This window comes from Ixodes scapularis, unplaced genomic scaffold (genome assembly GCF_016920785.2).
Source record: "Ixodes scapularis isolate PalLabHiFi unplaced genomic scaffold, ASM1692078v2 PGA_scaffold2__306_contigs__length_199485367, whole genome shotgun sequence".
NCBI lineage: Eukaryota > Metazoa > Arthropoda > Arachnida > Ixodida > Ixodidae > Ixodes > Ixodes scapularis.
The window spans coordinates 143987413-144000553 of record NW_024609857.1 but is presented as its reverse complement, the minus strand read 5'-3'; the positions used below and the strand labels follow the sequence as shown (position 1 = coordinate 144000553).

General features: G+C 44.5%; 1 protein-coding gene across 1 annotated transcript in view; it reads left to right on the top strand.

The window, feature by feature from the left end:
• The first annotated feature begins 318 nt into the window (after positions 1-318).
• Positions 319-13141, top strand: part of LOC115326954 (enteropeptidase) — a 52945-nt gene continuing 40122 nt past the window's right edge. The window contains 2 exon segments of the mRNA XM_042292054.1: positions 319-394; positions 397-469. Of these exon segments, the coding sequence (XP_042147988.1) occupies positions 319-394; positions 397-469 (149 nt within the window).

Sequence of the window (13141 nt, the reverse complement as noted above, 5' to 3'; positions counted from 1 at the left end):
TGTGGTTGCGACGCAGTCAATCCCACTAAAACGTAAATGGAGAGCTCTCGTAGATGGTTACTTCCGTTCCGCAACCCAATACGAGATCTGGACATCTGCAGACTGCAGACAAGGCTAGCGGCGCGCATGCGCAATAGCCGCGTCCTTTTTGCGGACAGCGTAGAGGAGAGGGAAGAGCGGTCTATGAAAACTGCTTAATGTAAACCAGCCTTAACGACTTTTTTTTTTTTATAGGGATTTCAGTGACTGCAAGCTCAAGAAAGGACGAAGTTACTTCACGTTGCAACAGGCAGTGCGGTCGGCGTCAACAGATTGTTGATGTGTCGGAACGAATCGTCAATGGCACTAAGGCGGTGCACGGTCATTGGCCGTGGGTCGTCGGACTCTACAACAAGAGCACAGGCCACACCTTCTGCGGTGGGGTTCTCATCAGCGCATGGATCATTTTGACCGCAGCTCATTGCATACAGTAAGAGTGATGTCCCTTCCGCTTTTATCTCTTGAAATACCTTAAGGGTTCATTTAGCAAGGACATACCATAAAAAAAGATAAACACATAAAAAAGGAACAGAATTGGCAAAGTACAAACAAAACTATCATTGATAAAATACTCAAACAATAGTCGAACAATTCATCTTTGAAAAAGTGGGCAGCGAGCTTTACCTTCAAAGTCCTATAATGAATTAAATGCATTGTTGGGAATTGTTGAGGGAATTGGTGTCACTTGACGTATATTTTTCCTCTAAATCTTACGGGAAAATGGAATGGTTGTATAAGTCACGTGACGGCAAGTTACGTGACGTCGATTTCCCCGCTAGCGGGGAAACTGAATTTGTGTCTAGGTCACAAGACGTGAATTTTCCATCTAAACTTAGCGGGTAACTGAATTGGTGTATAGGTCACGTGACGTCAATTTGCCGCAAGATTTAGCGAGAAACCGAGTTAATGGTTTGTTCACAATGCATGTATTCTCCTGCTAAATTTAGCGGGGAACCTCAGAGACGTATAGGTCACGTCCGTCAATTTCCCCAGGGTGTATAAGTCACGCGACGCCACTTTCCCCGCTAAATTTAGTGGAAAATACACGGACAAACGGTTGGATCGATGGACGGAAAATATTTGCTTACTGGGGGGTAGAGTTAAAAAGCATTTACTGCATTAAAACCCGGAGACTGAGGAAAACAAGAAAAATGGACACCACACCCAGTCCCAAACACAGCCAAGGTTTATTGGCCAGCCACACGTTAAATAGCTTTTCCTCCTCGCCATTTGTGGACACCAGTTCCTTCAGATAAAAGGGACCCAACGATAAATCCCCACACGTCCCGGCACTTCACACATAGATGTGATACTCTTGCGCTTTCCAAACGAAGCCGCAATGCTGCCACCTGCCTGCCGACCGCCGAAACCGCTAACCCCGCCGCCCCCCCGCCCCCCCCCCCCCGCCCCGAAAGCCGTCTGTCTCCTTTTCAAACAATACCCCGGCGTCATAAACTTCATCACAAGTCCCCAGATTAGTACTCTTGGAAAACCACTGAGTCAAATCCACATAAACAGGTTCTTCTTCTCCAATATTTCCCCTTCTCCCCCCTCCTCTCTTCCCCTCCGCCGTATATAAAACAAAATGGAAAAAAAAGAAAATCCGGTAGGGAGTTTTAGCAGGTCGTTTCCACACGAACGGTTCGCCCTCGAACGCATCCGAGACGCCACTGCGCATGCGCGCGCGAGTCGTTCGGGGAGTCGGGAGGCTCTTCTCGTTCGTTTCTCCCATTCCGGCCGCTGGAGTCGTCACCGCAACGCAGCCGGCACCGTTCACGACTCGAATAAAAAAAAGATGGCGGTCGGTTCGGCGACCGCCTTCGCCGACCCAGCCGAGCGTTAGGCTTAGGACAGCGGGAGGCGATTTGCCGTCCTGTTAGTCTGCTTCATTTGAGAGTTGAACCAAATCATTTCGAGGACTACTCACAATGGTAAGCGATCGTGAATACTGTAAACTGCGCATGCTAGTAAATTTTTGCGATCTGCGGCAGACTAGCTGCCGTGGCGACCGCGAGCAGACGAAATGATTTGGTTCGACGGCACACAACGTGAACGATCCTTCAAGTTCAAGATGACGGAGACACACCACATACCTTTACGGTCGTTCAGACACTTTTTACTCTATCTAGCTTCGCAGTTCTTGAAATTCCGACCGGCAAATGTTACGTCGGCCGTCTTGTTTGCATCAGTCGTACGCCGGAAACACGAGCCACCACCACGGTGTCCGCCACCGTCGGCACGGATTTATTACACGTTGCAGAATGTTTCACATGTTTACTAGAAGATGGCGCCACCGTTAAACCGATCATCATCATCGTTTACACGGTCGCGCCACTTTCACGATTCGCTAAAGTATGTGAAATTTGACGTACGGTTTCACGGAACGAACCAGCTGTACCGTTCGTGATTTCGGAACCGTGTGCTTGAAAAACGACTCGCTAAAACTCCCTAATACAAAGAAAGCGTAACCAATGGACCTTTTCCGAGAAGCGTTCTGCGCACGCGCGAGCGCCCGATGCCAAGCGGCGGAAGTCGGAACGAAAAATCGAGGAAATTCGGAAGGAGGCTGCATATCAGCGAGTAGAACACTTAACTGCAGCATATATATAATTGTGTTACACAAAAAAAGAACGTCGACGGAAAGGAAAACACGACGTTTCGGTGGACGCCACGGATGCCCTCTTAAAATCGCGTTGGGCAGGCGCCGCTGCTCAGAGAGCGAAGAAACGGGTAGCGTAGCTCCCATTATCGATTGGTGGCGCAGGTAGGTCACTTCCTCGATTTTTACTTCGTGCAGCCACCGCCTGGTGTCGTCGGTATGTGGAAAAGGTCCATTACTGTAAACGACTTAATTTTCGCGAGGACCTAATTTTCGCGAATTTGTCGAATGGCATACAATTCGAGAAAAATATGTCCCGCGGACTATTCCGGTAAAATGTAAACAGATGTTGAGCCCGAGAAAAATGAGTCGTATAAAGTACTCATGACTCGCGGCACGGAAGTAGGGACGTGAAAAAGACCTGGTTTGTTTATCTAAAATGCTGCAGGGGTTACTAATACGATTCCCCAGACCAGCTATTCTAATAATCTCCATCATCAACCTTTTTCTGGGGTCATCTTCTAACATAAAGTTTTAGACTCACTCTACACAGGGGCACGCCCTTTGCACTTATCCACCTATTTGGCAATCTCCGTATTTTGCGCCCTTCAGCTCATTGCTATTTTGTGTTCCATTAACCTTTCCCTTAATACTACATAATTAGTGGCGGATACAGAGTGGCAAGGGGGGAGGGGTTCAGGTGCCCCCCCCCCTCTTTGTAGTCCACATTTCTAAAAGTTTAGGGAGAGAACAAAGCGGGGGGAGGGGGGGAGGTGTTCTCAAACCTCTGAGCAGCTGACCTACCCCCCCCCCCCCCCCCCCTTAGCAAAAAGAGGCCGTACTTCAAACGAAGGTGAAATATATTTAGTACGAATATTCATTATTTATTCTGTATTATTTTGGCCGCATTCGAAAGACGCGCGTAAGGTATTTAAAATACATTATAAATATGAATCAAAAAATACTTTAGATATACCAAAAATATTATTCCTTCACACTCAAGATGCCATTTTTGCACTAAAAACCGGTTACACAATTGTTTTTTTATTTTCGATTTTGTCAGCAAATAGTGTCGCTGTGGTATTTGAAGGCACTACTAAATACATCTCACAAAGCTACATTAAAAACGAACACAAACACAAACACCATGACGCACTGAACAGCTCATTCACAGTCCCGTTGACTGCTCTAGAGCCTTATATAGCCTACATATTGAAGGTAATAATTTTTTCGGTGACCACCTCTGCGCTTATAAAGGTTCCAAGTATTCGATCTTCTCCTCGGGAGTCTGTCAAAGGGGAAACAGTGTTTTGAAGTTCGTGGACGATATCTCTTACTAAAAGGCACTGGTACAACTAATAACAATTCGGCACAGTCCCTAAAACAATATCCGCACAAGCGGCTCATAAATACATGTTATTGCTTCTCTGCGTAGCACCACTCAGGACGAAGCGAATCAAGGCAGTTTCTTCACTTTAAGATACTGTAAACGACATTATTTTCGTGAGGACCTAATTCTCGCAAAGTTCGCGAATCGCCTACAATTCCGAGAAATAGGTCCCGCCGCAAAATGTAAAAACATTAAAATCTATATTGCGATCCCAGCGCGTCGCGAAAATTAGAATTTGCGAATTATTCCAAAACTCAAACTTTTACCTAAATCTTGAAATATTGAGCCCGGGAAAAATAAATGTTTTACAGTAGTTGTTTTGCCTTTCCTTTTTAGTAGTTGACTATTTAATACGGTAGTTAATGTCACTGTATTAAAGTCACTATTCACATCACGTACAATGGTGAGTATACACGTTCAGTGAACTACCATTGTGCTAACAAAACCACGCCAAACGTATCTGTTCACAGCACCTGCTGAAGCTTTCCAGCATCAGCAAATGTTGTGGTTGTAGTTCCCGAACCCCGTTTGTGATTGGTGTGCAAGGAACTGATCAGGTGTGTTCTTGATAGAAAAAAGGAAACAATAACATAAACTGGGCTGATTTATCAGTGCGATGCTGCGCAATTCCATTGACAAATTAATCAAATGTTGTATTTAGGCGCTTCAGTGTACTCCATATCTGCTTGAAGTGAACTTCAGAAGGGGAGCTTTTCAATATTTTGGTAGTTTAAGTCAAACTACCAAAGTATTGCAGTCAAAAGGTACTTAGAGTATAACACAACAGTATTTACGATTTTCAGGTATTTTAAGAGTATTCTGCACGTATTTGTGATTGCTCCATTTTGTTAGGGTTGGAGTATATTTGGCATGAATTAAATAAATATTTCAAGAAATATATGTGAAAGGTATTTCGTGCCTATCAATTTAGTATTTACATATTTCAAAACGCATGAAGGGAACTTCAAATGTAGTTTAAGTAAAGGTATTTTAAAATGATTTTTAGAAGTATATTTTTGTACTAAGTAAAAAAAAAAGAAGTTTATATTTTCGGTATATTTTTCGTGTACTTACAATTATGAACTGTATTTCAAATACACTCAAATTAGAATGTGGTATATTTCAAACGTATTAGTTTTCGCTAAGGGCCCCCCCCCCCCCCCCCCCCCCCTTTTAGCCTCTGGAAACACCTGCATCCGTCCCTGTACATCTCCCTGTTTGACCGAAGTTTATAAACCCGCACGCCAAAGTGAATCTCCATATTCTGGACGACTGTGGGCTTGAAGGGATGCTGAGAAATGAAAGAGAGGTCAATAGGAGCAAGCTTTCGCAGAAATTCTTCCTCAAAAATCACGAGGCTGACATGCTGTTGAATATTGTGAATAATAAAGAGGGAACGTGGCAATCGGTCCTCTCAGAAGTTTTGACGAGGGGGCTGTCGGTTGTTCGTATGGGCAACGCTTTGTCGTTCCGCAATTCCGAGGAGTTTGTGGACCTACTGGGAGACTTTCGCAGTCGGGAGTGCAACGTGGGTTGTTGCATCGAGTGAAGGTTCTGTTAGAGAACAATTTGGTTAGGTTGCAAGCGTTAGGGATAGACATAGATATTTGCATGAGGTTATTCCAAAAATACCGGACAATGACCGTTCTGGAGATTGAGGGAAAAAAATATGTCCAAAGGAGGTGAATGTACATTGGCTCCCAATTGGCGCCGATTCTGTAAGAGATCTACCTGAGGGGTTTCAAAGTGCAGTGGTTTTTGGAAGAGTTTGAGAAAGATTTTGCTCTGATCAGGCGCTACGTGGATGTCATTTTGAGTGAAAAATGGTATACTCCGTTTCACCTTCAGTCCGAGCGCAGCGGACGATAGGAGTAATCCCAGCCAATCCAGCGTGGAGAGAGTGTCATGTGACCTTGAGCTCCCTGTGTCCCTCTGCCCAACCGGCAGGTCACGCGATTTTCTCCCGGCGCTGGATCGGCTGGGAGGGCCTGTGGCGTACACTGCGCTCAGACTGAAGGTGGAACGGAGTATAGTGCATTGTTACATTTTTTTTTTTAATTTCATAGTAAGGGCAGCACCGGAGCTTAAAGTTGTTTGTGAGCTTCGAAGGTTGTGTCACTGCAGTTTTTATATATTCAGTTGTTTTTTGGAAAAGGAACTGTGTTGGCGGTACGGAAACGTCAACCCAAGTATGTTTTGCCGTACTTAAATTGTTACGCCAAAAAGGTCATGCGGGATGTAGTTTCGTGGTTACTAAATAATGCGGTGAAAAGTCCTGCGCACACAAGGTAGGCGTCGCTGTGCAGGCTCATGTTGTGAGGTTGACAAAGGCAGGCTAAACAAACGGTATCGATCAGTTTAGCGGAGAGGGTCTTTTAGGCGTACGGTGTGGAGGTTAGACCAGGTTGTGCGCACACCGTACTACTGCTCAGTTTCACACTATTTGAAGGCGATTGCGGGAAACTTAATCTAACGATCGTCTTCAGAACCGATTTCAAACTGAGCAGGCTAATTCCCGTTTACGGGCGGATGGAGAGGTTGCGCCAGAAATCGCAGAAACCGTGAAGTGCAGTGCTCTGAAGGGGCAATCTGCGGTATCCCTTTTGCGTGTAGGTTTACGTTCGTGGGTCAAATAGGGAGGTGTATTAATGACGGGCTGATGAAACACAAATGAGAAGTGAGCTCAAGGGCTCACAATTCGGAGATTGCCAAAGGCGTAGATGAATGCAATTAATGTGTCCCTGAGTGGTGTGAGGTCAAAATGTTATGTAAGAAAAATGACTCTGGAAAAAGGTTGCTGAGAGAGGCTGTTAGAGTATCTTGTGTAGCCAGTGTCTGGGATAAACAGAGCGTCTTTATTACGTCTAGGGTCCTACTTTCGTACAGCGGGAAATGAAGAATTGGTCATGTTGTCTTTGTATTATTGCTATTTTGGTGCGCTAACAATTTGTCCTTCTCGTGTTTTTTTTTTTCTTTTTTTCGAGGTGCACGAGTAGGGGTAGAGAAGAGTGAGGGAAGGGGGATATATAAGAAAACGGGGACCGGTTCTTAGAATACTCAGAGGTTTTCTAAAAATTGCCGCTTTATGGTGTCTTATTTGCTGTTGGTTTGAGGAGATGGGAGGGGAGGGTCTCGGTGGAGTTTTGTTTGAAAAGGAGAACGGTTTGGGGTGCATCAGTGGCTCTGGCGGTCGGCAGGCGGCAGCTTTGCGGCTGCGTTTTGGAGCACCGGAATATCACATCTGTGTGCGGAGTGACGGGATGTTTGGGGGGACGTGTGGGGATAGATCGTTCGGTTCCCTCGTGTCTGGAGCAAATTGTGTATAAAAGTGGCGAGGATGGAAAGCTATTTAACGTGTGGCTGGCAAATAAACCTTAGTGGTGTTTTATACTCTGTGTGTGGTATCCCCTTTTCTTCCGTTTTTCTTAGTCTCAAGGATTTTCGAAGATCAAAAAAAAAATCTCAACCAAATTAATCGAAGCAGTAACACGAATCAATCAAGTCACTCTGAGGCACCAATCATAAAAAAAGAATCGATATAATAGAAATAATGTTAGCTCCGTCCTCTCGTTACAGTACGAAGTCCCCTGTGACTGTAAAGCGAATTGAACAATATAAAGAAAGGTCCAACGTTCCATACGCTCGCTGCTTTATAAAAAAAAAAAAAAATTGCTTATGCTGCAGGCGAGCAGATGTATATGGAGCATAGCGGAAGATTCTGGGACTGGGGCGTAAACAAAGTAAAAAAGAACGGTAAAAAAAGAAGTCCACCTCCTCTTTTTTTTTTCTTTCTAGTTTTTTTTTTACGTTTTAATCTTCGGCTTTACCACTATGTTTTGTATTTTCTAAACATCAGTCGATACCAGAGAACCTCACATTTGTTACTTTTTTTTTAAATAGGAGTGATTTTCTCACTCCCATTGAGTATTAGTATAACAAAGCTAGTAGGCGATATTATATAATATATAGAGAGTGTTTTTGAAAACACTGGCGAAATCGCTCCTGCCTAGACTACACATCGAAAAAAGAAAGATTGATGTCGTAGTGGCGTGTGCCAAAGGGCCCATTAAGGAAAATTATTAGCGTTCAGCATAATAATATAATTAATTACTTTTCAGTAATTCAAATACGATTTATTAATCTTAAATGTATGCTTTCAACTAGAAACTTGAAGCGAATGATCGAAAACTGCTAAATCCACCCACACGACAACTATAGTGACACGCGCAGGATCTTACGGCGTTCAGAAAAAAAAAAAAAATGCACAATTTGGTCGCGTTCCTAGGTTTCGGTTCCTCACCGGAGCGAAGGTCCGCTCTAGCAATCCCGCTCCCCGCGTTCAAGACGCGCAACGTGCGTGCGTCACCATGCAGCGCACATAGAAGAGGCTATACTCCGTCTCACTAAAACCGTGCAGTACAGCCAAAGCTGCAGAAGAGAGACTGTGTCCCGACCTGTTCAAGAGGAGGGAAAGGAGGAACGGGGAAGTCCAACACCTCCTAGAAATAAGGCCGTAGCGCTCCGAGTGGGTACGTTACAATGTCGGAGGAAAGAAGGCCATGGCGCAACTACGTGAGAAAATTTATGCTGTCGACGCATATCGACGTGAAAAAAAAGTTTCTTCTCGAGCGGCACGGTAATGTTCGTGTGCGTTTATCCGACATTAATGCACGTTTTAAAAGCGCAGTCTTGTACAATTTATTATATATATATATATAAAATAAACGTAATATACAACGCGTTACCAAAGTTGAAAGTACCAAATTTATATTTATGATTATCCCCGTAACCGCGGGACTACGCGCAGTCCCGCAGCTCCCCACACTTCTCGAATGAACCGGCTCCGAATTTCCGATGCGACATCTTCTACCCTCGTACGGGCTCTGATTCTGGTAAATGTACGTTGTGTGTGAGCTGCTGATTGACTGCGGAGGAACGCTGAGACATTTCAAAAGGGAAAGGAACCGAAAAAAAAATCCAGTCATCGCCGGAGGGAGGGAGCGCACACGAGCAAGAGGTGGGTCGACAATGTTAAGCCTCTCGTCCCACACTGCTGGTGCTACTCTCGTCTGTGTGTATGTGTGTGTGTGTGTGTGTGTGTGTGTGTGGGGTTCTTTTGATCCTCCTACCTGTCGTTTTTTTGTCGTCACCGCGGTCTCGGGTAGCTTTTTTTTTTTTGTGTGTGTTTGCTTGATACAACGGCATTTTCGTGGATTCGCGAAACAAGTCCTGCTACTACGGTCTGAGTGACGTGTGTGGCAACTAGTCAACAATGACACTGGCCGATGACCTCTTTCTAGACAGAAATAGACTTCTAGAAGTTCGTGTTCAAATATTTTCGTGATGGATCGTGTGGGACGTATGGATAGGATCGACAGGTGAGGAACAACTTATTTACGGCCTTTCTTTGTCATGTAAGACGCAAGTAAAGTGCTGCAGTCGATTTTTTTTTTTTAATCTCGTGATAGAATGGAATTTTGTTCTTCGTCGCTATCCGTTTGCTATTGCGTCGACATTTGTAAATATGCGTGGTAATATTCTAGTTTTTACTGGAAGGTAATTAACACGTTGGTGTGATTATTGAAAGTGCGTTGTTTGTGCTTATGTGTTTATTTATACTAATGTTACTTTGTTGCCTTTACCGCGTTTATACTAAAATCTTAACTGTATTAAGGTAATAGTATTATTGTATACAAAATACGTTATAATTGTATACAAAATACGAAAAAGTTAATATATTTTGATTAAATAATACGGGATTTAATCAGCTCGCTGTTTTGAGTGATCATATGAGCGTCGCAAGCTGATTTGTCGGCCCCATATTGTCATTCGATCGAAATTACATCAATTCTAATTCGGTGACTGCACGTGATAACATCGCTTACATGATCGTAAGTGACACTTGTCGAGCCGTGTCCGCGTTGGCTACGTCTACCTGATTTTTAACTGATCTGTATTGCTGTGTCTAATCACTGCGTGTCTCGCCATTTTGTCGAAATATTTCTGTATAAAATATACATTCCTACAGCAATAATTGCGTGACTCAATATTTTCTACTTAACACAATCACATTTTTCTACAGACGTCTTCTACGCATACCTCGTGCCATTTCGCATCGATTATTTAGCGGTGTAATGTTTTGCACGTGTAATAAAGTGTTTCTTAGACCCGTTTCAATGTGCAGCTTTCATGTTAGCAAATAAGACACGCGTATGTGACGAAAAGCGCGTTACGAAGGTCGATTCACTCGCGTTGCCTTCGTTTCAACGCGCGCCTCCGATGGCCTTCCTTTGCGACGTCACGACAAGAGCGCTACGGCCTTATTTTTAGGAGGTGTTGGGAAACCCCAGCCTTTCTCTCCCGTTCCTCCTGTTCCTCCCTCAACTTGAACGGGTTGTCATACGCTCTTTCCCCTGTAGCTTTGACTGTACTGCATGGTTTTAGCGACACGGAGAATAGATAAGAAAGCCTGTTGACTGCCACATGAAGTTTGCCCGTTTGACGTCGGGGCAAGTGTGAAGACGTACCTTTGCGTGTGATGCATGGCAGCGCAAGCACGTTGTGCGTTTTCGCAATGAGGGGGAGGGATTGATGCGCTTTGATAAGAAACCAAAAACTGGAAACGCGTCCAGATTAAAGGGATTGTCCGGTCAAATTTTGTATTCGAGAAAACAATTGAATATCATTGTTATTGCCTCGAGACCCATCGCACGTGCACAATCTGAATTTTATATGCCCCTCTGCATGAGTAATTGAATTTATACTGCTCCAATCGCACTCTAGCGTAAACGCTGCTTTCGGTGGCAACACTGGAACTCTGACGTCACACGACACAAAGCGAGCATTTCTGTCTCGTCGTTTAGCTGCGAGTGAACGCCTCAGCGCGCTTTGTTTCTGTCGTTGTGCTGGACTTGTTTTGTGGTTGGGTGAGATTTTTGTTGCGCGGTTGGGTGCCGCAACCACCGGGCAGCACATGCGAGCCAAGACATGACGTTCCGCACTTTTCCGCCAGACGTGCAGTGACGAGCAAAATGGACCGTCGCCGTGCGTAGGCACTGGGTTCCCGTCAAGATCGAGATCCCGCTTATGCAGCAATCATCTCACAAATGAGAGCTACGAACTGAGCTCTAAGCGGACAGAAGGCTCGTAAGTTGAGGTGTGATGCTGTATTAGCGATATTAAACTGCGTCCATCCACTCCTCGCCCATATCGGATCAATAATTTTTATTATGCAACGAAACCGAAACCAACAGCTAGACCACCTGGAAAGGATGCCAGAAGTTGTATTTAGCACGCGTGCAGCCGAATTCTGTTTTACCCGCATGTGAAAAAAGAGCGTGGCTACGATTCACTAAGCTCGTCGAAGTCAAGTGACAAGATGCATTTAAACGATTAGCCGTTTGCCTTCGACCCGCGGACATCGCCTCTGAGGGAACGACCCGCAGCCTCATCACCGATCCAGTGGATCCGCAGAAATTCGTACCCAGATGCCGGTTCGTGTACCTAGTTGCCACTTCAGAGGCGAAATCTGCATCCTTTGCTTTGCAAGCGCTCCTAGCTCGATCGGCGGCCGTCGCAGTTGTGTTCGCTCGAAACGGCGTACGTTTGCTCGAAGCTTATGGCTGTTTTTGAGTAATATCCTGCTAAAAGGCGTGACTTTTTTTGCACACGCTTGGGAACTGCATCAAAAGAACCGTATTTCAGTAGGGTAGAGCCTAGGAGACTATATAATTCGAAACAAAATACAATACATCCATCGACCAAAGCTTGTTATCCCGACCATCCGACAAACCTTTGCGTTTTGTGACGTCACGCAGCAGCTACGGATGTCAGTCATTGACACTGGCGAAATTCGGGGTACACTTTCGTACATACGCTCATGAAAGGTTTAATTAATAACGGGATATCATATATCAACATAAAAATGATGTTTGCGTACATGAAGGCTCCCTCGACGTAACGAGCGCAAAAAACTTAAGTACTTCCGGTTTCGACCGGACAATCACTTTAAGCAATTTTTTCGAAACTCCGTAAAATTGCTGCACGTGACTCATGTAATTTTTTATGGTGAATTTGGTAGTTGGCGAAGATTCGCGTCAAGCTTCTTTTTGAAACCGTGCCTCGAAGTTAATAACTAAAAAGAAATTTACTAAAAGTAATTTTACCCAATTATACTGAACGCTAATAGTATTTCTCAATGTGCCCTTCGGCACAGACCACTAGGGCATCAATCTTTTCATTGCGATACGTAGTTTTAGGACGAACGATTTGACCCGTGTTTCTAAGAACAGCCTGTATATAAAAACGAACAAGCTTTCTCGTGTGTGAGAAATGGGAAGTTAGAAACCAGAAACACGAATTTCTTGAATGCAACTTTTTGTGAGCAGAACGGTGTCAGTCGAACGTCTCCATTTTCGACGAGATCACAAAACAATTCATCCGCCGATAACATTTCTGATGCCGAAACACACACAAAAAAATTTAAGGTTCGAGATAGTTTGTGCGCATAAATGGAAACTTTAATTCACGATATGCAATGGGGTTCTTGAAGTTGACCCCATAACAATGTATGTGACATCTTTTATAGTGTTTGCGATCATTACGTCTTATTTGCAATTTACTCTGTTACTCGTATGCCATTTACTCGTATGCCATTCGTCGAGGCACCTGCCCGAGCGAAATAACGTCCCTCTTCAATGGAACCCAGCCGTCAACTGGTCACGTCAAAAGAATGTGCAGAATTCTCCGTTCCGAGACGTGGAAACAAGTGGAACGCTACAGGGACTGCCTGAGGATCCGGTGTCACGCAGGCGGAGTTGGAGAGGCTTCAGCGGAGAGCGCATACAGAACGCACCTTCGGACCGCCGCCCAATACACGGAGTTCTTCTGGGAGAGATTAGGAGAAGGGGTAAAAAATGCACTAGCGATACATCATTGGCTCTGTCTACGAATGAGTTTGAATATTTGAAACGTGGTCTGGGCGGAGACTAACGTGACGTGTGGTGTCTGATAGTGTGCTCCCATTGGTATATAAGTTTGTGTTTTTTCCTAATAAATTCAGTTGAGAGTGCGCCCTGTGTCGTTGTCAATCTACTCTTTGTCCGTGTTTTTTT